Source organism: Carettochelys insculpta, chromosome 2 (genome assembly GCF_033958435.1).
Source record: "Carettochelys insculpta isolate YL-2023 chromosome 2, ASM3395843v1, whole genome shotgun sequence".
Lineage (NCBI taxonomy): Eukaryota > Metazoa > Chordata > Testudines > Carettochelyidae > Carettochelys > Carettochelys insculpta.
Window position 1 is genome coordinate 240414597 of NC_134138.1, and position 16979 is coordinate 240431575.

The 16979-nt window shown below is 42.8% G+C and overlaps 1 protein-coding gene across 1 annotated transcript; it reads left to right on the forward strand.

The window, feature by feature from the left end:
• The first annotated feature begins 5 nt into the window (after positions 1–5).
• On the forward strand, positions 6–11463 carry VIM (vimentin). The gene is made up of 9 exons (XM_074984816.1): positions 6–641; positions 1838–1898; positions 7133–7228; positions 7308–7469; positions 8025–8150; positions 9073–9293; positions 9400–9443; positions 10189–10271; positions 10849–11463. The coding sequence occupies exons 1-9, from the start codon at positions 85–87 to the stop codon at positions 10888–10890; spliced, it is 1392 nt and encodes a 463-aa protein (XP_074840917.1). The 5' UTR covers positions 6–84; the 3' UTR covers positions 10891–11463.
• The last annotated feature ends 5516 nt before the right edge of the window (positions 11464–16979 follow it).

A 16979-nucleotide genomic window follows, 5' to 3' on the forward strand; every position in this document is an offset into this window, starting at 1 on the left:
CTCCCCTGCTCTCCTTCGCCTCTCGCTCGTGCAGCAGCTGGACCTGCCAGTCCCGGGACTCCCCAGCGCCGTCCGGCCGCCGCCATGAGCACCACCACGACCACCACTAAGACCTCCTCGTACCGCAGGATGTTCGGGAGCGGCAGCCGCCCCAGCACCGGGGGCAGCCGCTACATCACCTCCTCCAGCCGCTACTCGCTGGGCAGCGCCCTCCGCCCCAGCAGCAGCCGCCTGCTCGCCTCCTCGCCTGGCGGCCTCTACGCCACCAAGTCCTCGGCCCTGCGGCTGCGGAGCAGCCTGCCCCCCACGCGGCTGCTGCACGACACGGTGGACTTCTCGCTGGCCGACGCCATCAACACGGAGTTCAAGGCCAACCGCACCAACGAGAAGGTGGAGCTGCAGGAGCTGAACGACCGCTTCGCCAACTACATCGACAAGGTGCGCTTCCTGGAGCAGCAGAACAAGATCCTGCTGGCCGAGCTGGAGCAGCTCAAGGGCAAGGGGACCTCCCGCCTGGGCGACCTCTACGAGGAGGAGATGCGGGAGCTGCGCCGCCAGGTGGACCAGCTCACCAACGACAAGGCGCGCGTGGAAGTGGAGCGGGACAACCTGGCGGACGACATCCTGCGGCTGCGGGAGAAGTGAGTGGGGCGGGGTGGGCGCCGGGCTCCTCCTCTTCCCCCCCCCCCCCCCCCCCCGCGGAGGGAGCGACCCCGCCCCACGCGGCTGAGAACCGGGTCGAGTGCTGGGGGAGCTTCATCCCTAGCGCGCTGGGCAGGGAGAGCGAGCTTCAGGGGCGGGGTCGCAGGTATCTCCCCCCCCCCCCCCCCCCGGGGTAACTAAGGGGAGTGCGCGCCCCTCCCCTAACTCGCCACCAGCAGCAGCCGGGACAAGGATCGGGGGTAGCTGGGTTACTCTGTATCCTAACAAAGCAAAGCAGCAGAGACGTGGCGCTTTAAAGACTGACAAAATGATTTATTCGGTGATGAGCGTCTGTGGGGCAGACCCACTTCTTCAGCTAAGTTTCATTTCCAGTACAGGCTGGCATCTGTTGGTGATGAGCTTTTGTGGGACAGACCCACTTCATCAGATCAATTGCATTTCCACTACAGACGGGCATACGACGAAGTGGCTCTGTCCCATAAAAGCTCATTACTGAATAAATCGTTTCGTAAGGCAAGGCTGCCATATGTTAGTTCAGGGATTTTTCTACTCCGGGAGCAGGCGGTTCTTGGAAAACCGTCTTGCGTGGCCCCATCTTACAGGCAAGTCCTGAAGCTGAGGCTGTCTTGTTTTGTTTCGGTGCTGTAGCGAAATGACAGTAGTACCAAAGTTAAATTTGCTAAAAGCCCATCTGAGCACTTGGACACGATTGTTTTATTGAGGCTCTTCTAAGTTTTTGGTGGCTTTCGAAACTTTGGCTTGACTAGTTAATCCGCTTCTTCACTACTGCTGTCTGATGGAGTCTGAGTTTGCCAAAAGATTATTTAAAATCAACCCAAATCTAGGTCAGCCTCTTGTTGTTCATTAGCTGAATAAGCATTAATGACTTTGGCACTGGCTGTCTGTGGATTTCAGATTGCTGTAACAGCATAAAGCCTCAAAGCCCAGTCATGTGAACTTAATAAAGGAGGCACAGACCAGAATAATGTTGGACTGAGATGCCCCCCCCCCCTTTTTTTTTTTTTTGTTGGAGGCCCCATCTTCCCCCTCTGGGATGTTGGCTGGGTGTGGCTGCCAGCTGGATTTGACCAGACACTAGTGTTGGGTTTCTTCTCCCCCCCCCCTCCACCCCCATAGCTCATTGTTTGCTTAATCGGTGTGCTACTATTTTCAGATTGCAGGAAGAAATGATTCAGCGAGAAGAGGCTGAAAACACCTTGCAGTCTTTCAGACAGGTTTGTAATTTCTGCATATTAAAATATGAATATGCTAAATGTAAAGTTGGCATAAAATACATGTTTGGATTTACAAGTCAGATGTAGAGCCACCTAGTGGCAAAAAGCAGCTTGTAGAGTTGCAACATTTCTCAGTACCTCCGGGAAGTTTATCAAGGGGGCTGCCATTCCTGTAGTCTAGACAATGCTAAAATTGGTAACAGTTAGTTTTAAAGTACTATCTGGAGATTGCTCTAGAATATATAGTAGGTCTGACACTTGGAATGTATTTTCAATGAACAAACAAATAGAAATGTTGTCTGGAACACTAGGTATAATATCAGACATATCAGAGGTGCAACCTTAAAACAGAAGATAGGCAAGTGTGGAGGTGGATTTCTAGGTTTTTTTCTCTAAGTGTCTGCTTTTAAGCAAGGTATCAGTCCTCATGTAGTAACGTCTTGTATTCTTTAGGTATGATGGGGGTGATGCTACTGCTTAAGTGCATGGGGGGGGCAGGGACAGCTATTGTTTGCTTTGTCCAAGACTAGCCTATTCTACAAAAGCACTCCAATGTGGAATCACTTTCTGATCCAATAAGGGTGAAAGGCAGCCATCTGTTCGCTTGGCTGAAGGATATTAATGGTTTCTATGGGATTCACTATGGAATGCAGATACAGGCATTATCGCAAGTGTAGAGGCAGCAGATTGAAATAATAGAACTCTTTGTGTTGAAGAGTGGCTTGCTGCAGGCTGCATTCTTACTGAATGTGTCATGATGTAAGAGCATTTTAGAGAGATGTTTTATAACCGTTATTTTAGATACAGACCAGTCTTGAAATACCAGGAATGGGAATAACAGTGTTGAACATGTGAGAATTGTCTTGTTAGGGTTATAAGTCAGAGCTCCCTTCTTTCCTCCTGTCCCTGGGTTCTAGAGGAAGGTCATGACTAGGGATCCTAGTTTTCATTGATTAAAAACCCCACCCCCAATTCTGATCTAACAAAACCACAAAAAAGCTGCATTTTTCTGTTGAGATGCTGACCTTTAGTTACTCTAGTCTCAATATATATTCTCCATTGAATGCTGTTTTGAGATTTATAACTTTTAAGAAAGTTTGGAGCCTGCCAGTGCCATAAATCCATTGTTAGTAAAATAAAATCAATAGAATTCAGTTATGTTTCTTACATATGCCAATACTTCTATGTTTGTACTTCATATAGTAAAAACCGGTTATCTGAGCTTTCATTGTCCATCCTCAGTCTGTTGGTGGTTTGCTTAATACAAGTCCTTCTCTCAAAAACAGTGGTAAAAAGCTCTTTCCCAGTTTTCCTGATTAACCAGGTATTGGATTGTGATCTGGCCCTAACTCCAGTGAGATTGGATAAATGGGTTCACTGAGCATTTGACCTTCTGTGAAAAGGAAAAACTAATGATTCCTCTGTAAAAGTACAAATTCTGCATTTTTTCATTTTTTTTCCTGCTCCCATGGCAAACTAATTCTTGGGATCCCTAGTCATAACATCAAAAGTTAAGAGCAATCAAGTCATAAGATGGGGTGCTTCTTTTAATAGGAATTCTCAAAGAATAAATATGAAAAACATTAAAATTTAGCTGCCTCTTTATGAATTGTAAGTCATCTAGGCAACTTCTTTCTTTCGGTAAGAAACTAGGCAGTTGGCATACAGGTTTAGAGGTCACCAGAGGGCTTTGCTGAGTACACTGTTCAATGCTACCATCACTTATCCATGCCTCAGTTCACGTGTTTTACAGCTGAGATGTGGAGAGGTGATAACTTCTTTTGTAAGCTATTTGAGATGTAATCCGAGATGCTTTTAAAGTATGTGTTCTTGCAAGCTCAGACATTTCATTAGTTACCAAAACTTCTAACTTGAACTATATTTAGTGTACATGGTATTTTAAAGAACTTGCCTCAAGACTTTTTCTAAGGAGTCAATCAGTGTGGAAAGGCATTACTAGAATACCTTGTATTGCCAGACTGCTGGGCTCAGATATGGCTTGATTCCCAAAGTTGTTTAGAGTCTCGTATTCTAGAGTCCCTAGTGGATGCCTGTCTAAATTACAACCAGATGTTTTCCAGTCAGTCTGAATTATGCTAATAAGGCCCAAGATTGGCTCAAGACAAATAGCATGAGCTTTTTATGCAAGAAGGAAGTCATAATGGAAAAATGGATTTGTTTGCCTGAAATGTGAAGGAAACCAGGCACCCCCTTAACAGATTTACTTTTCTTTTGTATTAAAGAATATATGGGGGAGGCCCCTTATACCTAGTGATTAGGGACTGTGAATTTGATGTAAAGCAAAAGGATGTATAAAGGGGAATTTTCTCCCATAAGAATATGGGGGCATATGCACCTCTCATGTTTCCATTGAGCTGCCACACTGAAGGGTGCCCAGGGGCTGCTTCCCGGCTCACTGGGTGGCTCGTCAGCCTTGCTGGGTAGCAGCTGGGACACCAGTAGCTCCCAGTGCAGTGAGGTGGTGAGCAGTGTTGGAAACCCCGGGGAGCCAGGAAGGATGTGGCAGCTGCCAATGAGCCACCAGTGCTCCCAGAAGTCCAGAGGAAGCAACAGGGATGGGGCAGCCATCATGCTCTCCCTGCTCCTTTGCTCTCTCTGAGCCTCGAAGGCAGGGACAGGGCAGCCACAGCGCTTCCCCAAGACCTGAGGAAGCAGCAGGGAAGGAGGCAGCAGCTGCTCTTGCTCCCGCAGCTTCTGCAAGAAAGGACAACATAAGAGTGGGGAATTTTTACATCTTTGGCCACAATGTGCCCAGGACGCAAGTGTGAAACAGCATACAGCTGGTTGACTTATGAAGGGGACCCCCTTCCTCTGTTTCATAACATCTGGTTTGCATTAACATACATTACACTGGCTTAACTAAGCCAGTTAATTGACTTAAACTGGTATCAAGTCCCACATAGGCACTCTTACATGCATTTAACTTTGGTCTAGTTGCAATAAGCTGAACTCAGCCAGGGGTCTAGTTAAAGTGGTTTAAGTCTGGCTTAAATTATAGAAGTTGTGCAAACTGTGTTGCACTTGAGTGTGGTTTTAAACAGACCCAGGTCTCTTGTAAATTGACATAACTGTGTATAGTAGGGGGATCTCGCAATATGCATGTTGTCAAATTCCTTGGTGTTAAACGTTTCCTTGTCGTCCATAGGCTGGATTATGCTTTGTTATATGTTAACAGCATGAATACTGCTTGTATTCTAATACACAGGTCACTCAAGTGATTTTTTTTTTCTGGATCTGTCTTAACCCTTGCTGTGATACTGGAGAGTGGGAGACATATTCTTTTAAGATGTAAGGGGTCAGTGATACTCCATGCATAGAATTCAGTATTTAATACTTTTCAGCAGAAGTACAGGTATTAACCGTAAACTTCACTGAAGACCTGTTAAGACTTAAAGCATATTCAGAGTACCACTGCCATGAGTGTGGCTACAAATGACTTAAAGTGGGCAAACAAGTTTTAAAGATGCATGCATGCATTTGAGCAATTAAAAGCCTGAACAATCAGGCACTCACATAAAATCTTCTCCTTAGTCAGGGAATTGCAGAAGTTGAACATGCAATGCTAAATGTGGCTCGCTCTTGACTTTCCTTCTTGAGAAAACAGCTTGCATCTTCCTACCAGAGCACTGAAGCTTTGTTCTTTTTCCACCCTTAAGGATAGTTGCAGATAACTGTAGGATGCTATTTTATGGCACTTAAAATTCCATATCAGAGGAGCAAAGTAATTCACCTAATGAGCTGTTCAAATAGATTCACTTGCATTAGAGTTGAGCCTGTAACTAATTCAGAATGGAAGAACTGCATCTGAATTACTCCATTTGATAATGGTGCAATAGATACCTGCTTTTGGACAGCAGCAAAATCTACTTGTGGGTCAGAACTTTCTCTTTTCTGCTGTCCCCAGACTCTAGGGGAAGATCATGACCAGGGATTATAGAACCACAGAGCAAATTGTTGCAGTGTTACCCAGCTAATCTGGAACTAGGAAGTAGACCTAATGAGAGCCCATGTTAAGACTTGCAGGCTGACCTTTGGGCTCAAATTCAGAGAAGTGTCTTGAAAAAGACTCTGTCCAGTCCTCTAAAACACTGAGTTTGTATGCATGGTGGTGGACATGTTTAAATGAATAAACTATACAAGTAAATATTGAATTCTATGCAAGATCTAATTAATTGTCTATCTGACTTCAACATACAAGTTTGAAAACTTAGCTTTGCTGCTAGAACTATGGGCTGCCTTAAATTCAATTGGCCCTCCAAACTGGGGAAAAGACTTTATGGTTTAAATTGTACTTTAAATGAATTGGTTGAGGTTTAACTCTGTTACCTTGTGCTTGTGTAACAGAAGCACACGTGGGGAGAGTTGGAACACTCAAACTTATAAGTGAGTCCCTCTACTGTAACCGCTTGTACAACTCCAGTGCACCTGTTCAGTCAGTTTGAAGTTTATGGCAAGTCTTGAACTCCAAGAATATCAGGCGTCACAGGAAGTGATTAAAATGGGTGCAGGGAGCACCAGATATTACTGCAGGTGATGGCACATTTGGCATATGACATACAATATTATCAATCCCCTTAAATTCTATGGATGCTTGACACTGTGCACAAGGTAGATCATGAGATTTGTATAACAATCTCCTTCCAGAATTCCTTGACCTTTAAAAATTTTGCTCCATTAGATCACACACAGTTAACCCCCCAATGACTTCTTGCACTCTGAGATAATGCATAGTGCCAAGTTGAGCACTCACTAGTAATGCATCTAGCTATGTAATGAGAATGATATGCAGTAACATCAAATAGAAGAGAGGGGGTGCTCTGACAAAAATAAAACTCTATTAGGTTGAGAATTTTGGCCTGAGATAAGATCAGTGTTGTCAGGGAATTCTGCAAGAAATTCCATAACTTTCTGTTACCCTGGCTAATTATCAGTTGCGGAATGGATTTTTCTAGTACACAAATGGCTCTGAGTTGGACTGAAACATGTGCTGCTTGATTAATGTGTATGTGCTCTCTACAGTTGACGTACAACTCTGTTCATGCCAGTACCCAACTTACAAATGCATTTCAGATTACTTTTGGCTAGGCTTTCAGGTAGTTTACACTGGACTGCTTGAATTTGGCTCAAATGAGCAGTAAACTTGTTTGTTATGCTGACACGGTTCCCCCACTGCTATTCATAGTGATCTTACTAAATGGTCTCTCTTTAATTAGGATGTTGACAATGCCTCTCTGGCACGTCTTGATCTTGAGCGCAAAGTTGAGTCCTTGCAAGAAGAGATCGCCTTCTTGAAGAAGCTTCATGATGAGGTAAACAGAATCTTCGTTGGATTGTTAATCTGCACTTTATCCCATAGAGCATTATTTCACTGTCTGCTTTGGTCTTAAGGAAATCCGGGAGCTGCAAGCCCAGATTCAGGAGCAACACATCCAGATTGATGTGGACGTTGCTAAACCAGATCTCACTTCTGCCCTGCGTGATGTCCGTCAGCAGTATGAAAGTGTTGCTGCTAAGAATCTTCAGGAAGCTGAAGAATGGTACAAGTCCAAGGTGTGTGAATGGCTGTTATATGGCAATAAAGAGATTTGGCTTACCTGTGCTACTTAGGTATCTGTAATATTACAGCAAAACTACAGAACTTTTCACATACAGGAGACAAGGCTTAACTTTCCGAGATCAGGAACACAGGTGCAGCCTGTCATGAATATACCCCAAGCCTTGAGCCACAATACGGTGTAAAGCATCCAGATACTACCGTAGTTGAACTTACTCTTGTCATCTTTCTTATTCTTCGCATAGCTAGACCCATCCCATGCATTGAAGAGTGGCATGTATACTGATGAGCTGGGAGAGAACATGCATTTTAGCATGGATTATTCTTCATCTAACTTTGGAAAACATATTAATCTCATTTTTAACCATCAAATTAGAATGAAGAGCTGTAACAGCAGGACATTGGTTTAGAGCCCCTCAGCTTCCAGTATTGTTATCTGTGTGCTGTTTTATTCACCTCAAAATCCTCTTAATCTGATTGAAGTCCCAGATAATAGTATGCCAAACTAGTGTAAAGTATTGCACTAACTATAAGTCTGGATTTTTCAATAGTTTGCAGATCTCTCCGAAGCGGCTACTAGGAACAATGATGCCCTGCGTCAGGCCAAACAAGAGGCTAATGAGTACCGCAGACAAATACAGTCCCTCACTTGCGAAGTTGATGCACTTAAAGGAACAGTAAGTGAAAGATTATAGGTAACAACAGCTGCAGTGGTCGGATAGGTCACCTCCATTCACAAGCTATCAAACAAGATGGCAGTATAACATAAATATTGTGCGCTTGTAAAATCTATGCTCTAGGGGCCTTTTGATTTAACTTGTCTTTTAGCTGCGCTGGTTGGCCATTGTGGAATGGAAACTTGGAGATGACTGCTACTTCAGCTTTAAAACTGAGGTGTCAAAGCAGAAGTATTGAGCAGAATATATTAGTTCACAAGCTGACTAACGGAAAGATTAGTCCACTAGTAACTAAATGTTACACTTCATACTATGTTCACTCCTTAATTATCTTTTTGAAAAACAAAATGCTTCATATCTAATTTTTATGTTTCATAGAGGTGCCAGCATGCAAACAAAGCGAGATTTAAAGAATGAACACAAACTACTAAACAAATCTTTAAGATCGCAAATGCTACTTAAAGTGGGAACTTGTATAACTAGGCTCTCTGTCAGTGCTCCAAATCTAGATCTCTTTGAAAATTAAACCAGAGACCCGATTCACTACTAATGAAACTTGCAGGTGTGGTTTCTCAGGGGCTGTGGCAGCAGGAGCCTAGAGGCCATACCAGCCCTAACCTACTTCCACCCCAAAGCCAAGATGCATGGTGACCTTGCCTTTTCTGACATGTGAATTCTGTGTTGGTTTGTTAAACACTGTGGTGGTCTCAACTTCCCACAGGAGAGGATGAAAGAGCTAACAAATAGCTGGTGTTGGTCATGTCAGCTTTTTGAGGACCTTCCACCAGTGCATTAATATTAGTGGTGAAGGTGTTAAACTTCTAGAATGGAATGGGTGGGTGGGGGAGTGTTAAACATCCAGGAGGAAAGGGCTGACTGCTGCTAAACTTCAACCAACAATTGATTTGAAAATCTCTTGCAGAATGAGTCCCTGGAGCGCCAGATGCGTGAAATGGAGGACAACTTTGCTGCTGAAGCTGCTAACTACCAAGACACTATTGCCCGTCTGCAGGACGAAATTCAAAACATGAAGGAAGAAATGGCTCGCCATCTTCATGAGTACCAGGAACTGCTGAATGTGAAGATGGCTCTTGATATTGAGATTGCTACCTACAGAAAACTGTTGGAGGGAGAGGAAAGCAGGCAAGTAAACTAATGCAGATATGAGTGGCTAACTCTGAATGCTAGCTTCTGTAAGAATGTCAAATTCTCAAGTCCAGCTTCACTAAACTTGGTTCCTCTCCTGCAGGATTACCATGCCTGTTCCAACTTTTTCTTCTCTGAACCTGAGAGGTAAGTAGATTCAAATGTATCTTCAATTGTTTTTAAAAAAGTCTCTGACCAACTTTTGAGTCTGCTGTGGTAAACTAGAACATTTAAGGATGGCTTCCTTTTTACCAGGTGTGATTGATTCGGGTTTTGATATCAGAACCCAGGTCTCAGACATGAAGTTGTCTCTGTTAAAGGAACCACACATTCAAATATTGGTATTTTAACTAGGTTGGAGTGGGTGGGGCATTTCTAAGTTCGGGGCAACTTATTTGTAATTTCATAATAAAACCCCTGCAGCCAATATTTTGTAGCTAATGATGGATACAATTTACTACTACAATTTAACTGTTAACTGGATACAATTTTTAAAGGGTTTTTAGAGGTCAAGAACTCAGCATTCCCAGAAAATCAGACCCTTTTGAGGTGCCAAGGGTGCACCTGAAAATGGACATCACGGATCATAACCACTTCAGATCGCTTGTCCTACATCCAAGAAAGAGATCAGGATTGTCTGTAGCCAGTTACTTCTCTGAGGTTTTGCTGAATTGACCCCCTTATATGGGGTTGTTTCTGAGTGATCTGGATAGAAGCCTCTTGTATGAAGATTGGGTGATGAGACTTGAATTGCAAAACATGCAGCAATTTTAGGATATGAAGTGCATCACTTTCCTATAAATAATCTGACCATTTTATTGAATGTCTGCGGTATTGAATGAGTAACTTAAACTAGATCACTGAAAAATAAGGCAATTTTTTTCATCTGCAGAAACCAATATTGAGTCTCACCCTGTTGATACCCACTCGAAGAGGACACTCCTAATTAGGACTGTTGAAACCAGAGATGGGCAGGTTGGTGCTAAGTTCAGAGTTTTTTAGAAGAGGAGGAAGTAAAATGTATGATGGCTAGCTGTGATGTGCAGTGTTACCTAGTATCATTTTAACTTCCTTTACCAGACAGTACATGCTGTAAGCATTGTACTCTAGAGCGCTATTTGAGCTAACAGTAAGATACGCTTGGGCTGAATATTTCCTGTATTTCAGAATGTAGTGACTGCAGTCTTCAACAGACCAGTGAACCCTCTCTATGCAAGGATAGAACAAGACTCATAACCATGCTGTAAAAACAGCTATTCTGGACTTCTATTTCTAAATGATAGATCTAGAGATGGGTTAGCAGGATCTGAAGTAATATTCCTAAAAGCCCACTTAGTCCTACAATATGGCAGGCAAACAAGGTGCTTATTTAAAAAAAAACTTTTTGCTCATTCTTTCAAGGTAGAATTTATTTGACCAGGTAGCTTTTTTCCTGTAAGTAAAGGCTTTTGTCATCAACTTATGCAATAAATCTAGAAAGCTATTTTTCTATTACATGTCTTGAGTATTAAAGTTGCTCAGAATTAATGTAAACTTTCTTATTTTTTAACAGGTTATCAATGAAACTTCCCAGCATCATGACGAGATGGACTGAAAACCCTAGAGAAACTGCACACGTCTCACTTGTGCAGGGCAAAAATTCTTACCAGCAAAATTAAAGTGTCCCTGTCTTAAAGGAAGAAACAGCTTAAGTGCCTTTCTGCAGTTTTTCCAAAAGCGCAAGATTATTATGATAGAGAATAGGTATTTAGATCTTGCAAACTGACTCTCCCTGAAGGTTTAGAGTTTACAATGGAGTCTAGTTTACAGATAGCAATATCTTGTGCTGCAATACTGTTTAAGTTTCCAAATTCAGTAAAACTGCTTTTTTCCAGCACATTATGAGCAATCTCACTGCTTCAATAAATATTTGGAAAATAGCTTTTAATGTGTTCTAATTAAATGTAAATTCTCCCAGAAAGCATTGGAATAGGAACTTTATGCTGGACAATACTGATCAACCTGCACAAGCCCATTTATGATAGTTGCATGGAACTTCCTTAATCTGCTAAAACACTTGGAAGAAACTTAAATTTGTACTCAACTTTTGCTTGCTTCAAATTGATACATGGGGCACTGGACCATACAAATATTGAATTAAAGGGACTACACAAATTGGAAATGCATAGATGTGAGTTGAACTGACATTATTTCTATAGATTAAAAAAAAAAACAAAAAAAAACAACCTAGCTTCTAGCAAATGTCATAATAGCTTTGCTTTCACACATGCACATCCAAACTAATAAGCCTGAAAACTAGGCTGTAGAGTCATAAAATGACTCTTTTAAAGTGTAAAGAAATTTGCTGCCATTAACACAAGAAAAAAAAGTTAATGCCAGCAAATAAAAGCTGCACTACTACCTCTGCCTGGATGTTATCTAGATGTAGACATGGCTCCTTCAAGGGAACCCTGAAATTATAAATCTGCTGAAATGCATGACTCCCTCCCAGTAGAATAAGCCTGAAAGCCAGGGCCTTGCTGGATGGAGGGGGGGGAGGCAACAATGTAGTAAACAAGCAACGTGTCTGCCCTAAACCAATACTCTTGCACTCAGGGCCCTAGCTCAATGATTTTTAACATAGCTTCTAAAGGCAAAAAATAAACCACCCATTTCCCCGGAACCCCATAGGACAAAAATAATAGGTCAGAGCTGTAACAATGCCCACATCCCTTGTCAAAAACAATTCCTGATGGAGATTTGAAGCTGTATTTTAGTCACAGGGAGGAGGTGGTGGTGGTATGGGACAGTTTGTGCGTATCTCCCCAGATCAAGATGTTGAGTAAGACTTAGCTTTGTGTTTTATTGCTTCAGGTGAAGTAGTAATAGCACTCGCATAACTTAACTAAGCACTCTGCATCCATACCCCCAGAGGATCAAATACCATACAAGTTCAATGAACAACTGGTGTGTGTGTGTGTGGGGGGGGGGAGGTAGAGCCAATTACAGAGGACACTAGAAATCTGCCAAATGGTGTGGTACATTGTGTTCAGATCCTATGATTTTCCAGTAATGCCTAAATAGGCTGTCTCAAAGTGTTGGAGAGCCTGCACAATGGGTTCACCACCATGATATTCCATCCTGAGCTAGAATGCCCAGATCACTGGGAGATACACCACAAGACTTCACATTAGCCTTTAAGATGTCTTTACAGTGCTTATCACCAATAGAGCCATGTCCTTAAGTAAGTTGGCGGCAAACTACTATCTTTGGTATCTATCCTCCATCCTCAAACATGACCAATCCTGTAAAACTATAAGCATTGCTTCCATGCTAGTGACCACACAGCTTAAGAACTGGCCTGTTAGAGTTCTGTCTTGCCAATGCATGTGGTCAATCATCCTCAGGCACCACATAGGGAATTGATCAAGTTTCAAAACAGGGCAGTGGTATATTGTCCATGACTGAGCTATCCAGCAGGCTCTTCAGGATAACTGCCTGACAGCAGCTTAACACCATGGTCCTAAAGGTTCTTGGACTGTCTTCCAAAGGCAGCTTCAGCTAATTGAGCAGATGCATCATTTATGTGTGTGGCCTGCTGGAAGGGCAGGACTATTCACTCACAGCTGTTTACCATCTGTCAGTTAAAGTGCTCTACTTTTAAGGGTAGCTTAGTTGTATGAGACCAGTACTTTGTGTACTCCCCACCGCCTAGTGAATTCCATGAGTGCTGGGGAAAGGACTTGCAGACATGGCATGGTTCCTTCCAGTTCTATAATTCTGTAGTGAATAGAGCCACACTTAGGATACACACTCATATAGCAATGCTCTGAACAGGCCCAATAATATGCAACTGGAGTAAAAGGTTGTAAATGCAGAGGAGAGATCAGCTAAAGCTCCAGCATTTACTTCAAGATGTGTAGTGTACAGAATTGGTGAAATCTGCTTCAACCCCCCAGCAGAAATGTTGGATCCTTGCCTTGTTGCAGAAGTTGTGAAGTAGACAATGAGATGGCATTAGAGAAAGATCGGTCTCATAGGTTAGTTGAAAGCCATTCCAGGAAACTCAATTTCATACCTACCTGCAAGCCCAAAATGACAGAGAAGGCAAAGGTAGCAATTACCCCAGAGCCTGATGAAACAAAAAAGTGTGGGGTTCCTGAGGGCTGCTGTACTAACCAGAACCTTGGGCCCTTTAAATCACTGCCAGAGTATCACATTGTATGCTCCAGGCATACTGTGGTGTGGGTGGTGCTGAGGGTTGCCATGAGGGGGCAAGTCACTTAAACCAAAGCTCTTCACATATGAACACACAACTAATGAGCCTTGTTTTTCGGTTGATGATGAGGCCTTGGAATGGGGGTGGAGGTTAGCTGGTTCTGCTCAATTGGTTCATGAGTGGCAGGGCGAAATATTCGTGTAACCCTGTCTGCCTGTGGTGGAACAGGGCTCAACAGGACCACGGTTCAGGTTGCAGCATGCATTCTAACACCTAGTGCTGCTCACCCACATTTCTACTTGCTTTCTACTTGGCCCCAGACTAAAGGATGCAGGACATAGCCTGGATTAGCTAAAAATCTATTGTCTTCATCCATATGAAGGACTTTCTCTCCACCCTCATTACTGGTTTATTTTGGCCTATACATTCACTCTGGAACATTCATTGGCTTACAGTTCAGACTGTAGTGTGCAATGTGATCCACACAACACTTAATGTACATGGAGCCAGACAGACATTAAACATCTCGTGCCTGAAAGAAACCTATTTCCAACTGTTGGATGACCAGTCACATGCTTTGGGGATCGGTGTCACACAGGCTCTCAGACAACACTTGGTATGGCAATCTTTAGGGAACTAACAGGATCCATATAACTTTCCTGCACACTTCAGCCCTCTGTCAGCACCAAGAGGCCTCTGGGTCCCATCTTCATGTAATGGGTGTAACTCCTGTTCTTTCCTCCCTGGGTTACTCAGGACCAGGCAACACTCATGCATTCCTGTGCACCAGATGGGTTTAATATTAAAGAAGCTCCTCAGTGTCTCAATGGTGATGTTGGATAACTGGGAATCCCCTTTCCACTCCTTTTCTGCAGTCCCTTATTTCTAAAGGTATATAATGTGAGGGTGCCTCCACCTGGATCACTCCTGTAATGGTGTGCCTTGAGAAACTCTAGGAATACTTATTCCAGTTATAATCTGTTGAACTCCCAAATAGCAATTATAAATCATGTAGCTAATGGATCAAATTAGAATTAATGTACACATTTACTTAACTTAAGGAAATAGGGTTACAGACTAAACTTGAATGAAATCAATTAACAACATACACAGAAATAAAATTTATCTAGCTAGCCTGGACATTGTCATCAGTTATCCCACTCCAGAGTGCACACTCCTCAGTTATCAGAGTTGCAGATACTTGCTCGCATTGGTGGACTTGTAGGTAGTCCACTGGATCACAGATCAGTGGATGTGCTTTGTGTTGGTCCAGGCAACAAGCTGACCGGTCCCTCTGACAGTGCTGGCCCCTCTTGCACTCTAACAGCCACAGATAATCACAGTCCCTTCTTTGCAGGGCCTCTCATCAGCAAGGTCTAGCTTCCCAAGGCAATTCCTGGGCTGGGGAGGAAAAAAAGCTCCACATCTGCCCTGAAGTCATCAGATTTCGAAGTTTACTAATGAAGCGCTGAAATACATATTCAGTGCTTCATTAGCATGCGGGCGGCTGTGGCACTTCGAAATTGACGCGCCTCGCCGCCGTGCGGCTCGTCCCGATGGGGCTTCTTTTCAAAAGGACCCCGCCTACTTTGAAGTCCCCTTTTTCCCATCAGCTGACGTGGCAAGGTGCGTCAATTTCGAAGTGCCACGGCCGCCCACATGCTAATGAAGCACTGAATATGTATTTCAGTGCTTCATTAGTAAACTTCAAAATGGCCATTTGCGTGGCCATTTCGAAGTTTGGGGCTAGTGTAGATGTAGCCCAAGTGTGCAGTGCTCACTTTATATTTGATCACAAATATTTGTACTGTAAGAAAACAAAAGAAATACTCTTTATTAGTTCACCCTAATTCCAGTGCTGCAGTACAATCTCTTTATCATGAAGGCTAAACTTACAAATATAGAATTATGTACCAAAACCATCCCCCCTGCATTCAAACATAAAACAATGAAAATCTTTAGAGCCTACAAGTCCACTCAGTTGTACTTCTCATTCAGCCAGTTACTCAGACAAACAAGTTTGGTTACAATTTGCAGGAGAAAATACCTGAACATGTGGGCAGGCGTTCACATGACACCATTACAGCTACATTGCATGATATTTATGTGCCAGATGCACTAAAGGTTCATGTGTTTTTTCATGCTTCAATCACAATTCCAGAGCATATCCATCCATGTTGATGCTGGGTTCTGCTTGATGACAGGCCAAAGCAGAGTAGACCAATGCATGTTCATTTTCACCACCTGAGTCAGCGGCCATCAGCAGGTTAATTTCTTTTTTGATGGTTTGGTTTCTGTAGTTGCCACATTGGAAAGTTGCTCTTCTAGGATGTCTGAAAGCATGCTGTATACCTCCTCCTAATCAAATTTTAGATGGCACTTCAGATTCTTGAACTTTGGCCCAAGTTTTGTAGCTGTTTTAAAAAAATCTCACATTGGTATCTTTGTGTTTTGTCCAACCTGCTGTGAAAGCACTCTTAAAATGAACGTGTGCTGGGTCACCATCTAAGACTGCTAAAACATGAAGTATATGGCAGAGTGCAGGGGAAAAAAACACCCAGAAGATGCACTATTTCCTCTCCAACCCTCCCGGCCCCCCAAGGAGTTCAGTCACAAATTTAATTGATCCATTATTTTTAAAGCAGCACCAGCAGCAGCCTTGAAATATGCACCGTAGAACACTGGCCAAAGCACGAAGGGGAATGCAAATTTTTAGCATATCTGGTATGTAAATACCTTGCAGCATGGCCTACCGAAGTGCCACGCAAACACCTTTTCTCAATTTCAGGTGACACTGCAAAAAAGAAGCAGGCACCATGATCTCATGTAAATGTAAAATTTGCGTGTCTGAGCAACGGGCTGAACAAGAAGTAGGACTGAGTGGAATTCTAGTGTCTAAAGTTTTTCACTGGTGATGAGTGCAGTTACGTAACATAAATCTAAATGTCTAAGTTATACCTTCGTGCTACTGCACTTGCACTACGGTACTTGTGCGAGGAGAACTGAAAATGTTATTTCTATTGTCTCTTTTTTACAGTGCAAATATTTATAATAAAAATGGTATAATGTACGCACTATATTCTTTGTGTTCTGTGTAATAACTGAAACCAATATATTTGAAAATGTAGAAAAACATCCAAAATGTGTAATACGTTCCAACTGGTAGTCTATTTGTTTAATTAACTGCAATTATTTTTGAGCTAATAGCATGAGTTAACTATGATTAATCAACAGCCCTAATTTCAACATATATAGAAACTTGCATCCAAAGCTCCCAAAGCATTTTACAGATATTAAATCTCACAAATTCCTGTGAGGGATGAACTATCTCAATTTTACAGCTGGGGAAACTGAGGCTCAAAGCAGTTATGTGACTCAGCCAAAGTCAGGCAACAAGTGTAGAGCACAATTTGAATAGACTCCAGATCAGCTAAGTCCCACTCCTACACTGAAGATAAACAATGTTTCTTCTCTATAAGTAATAC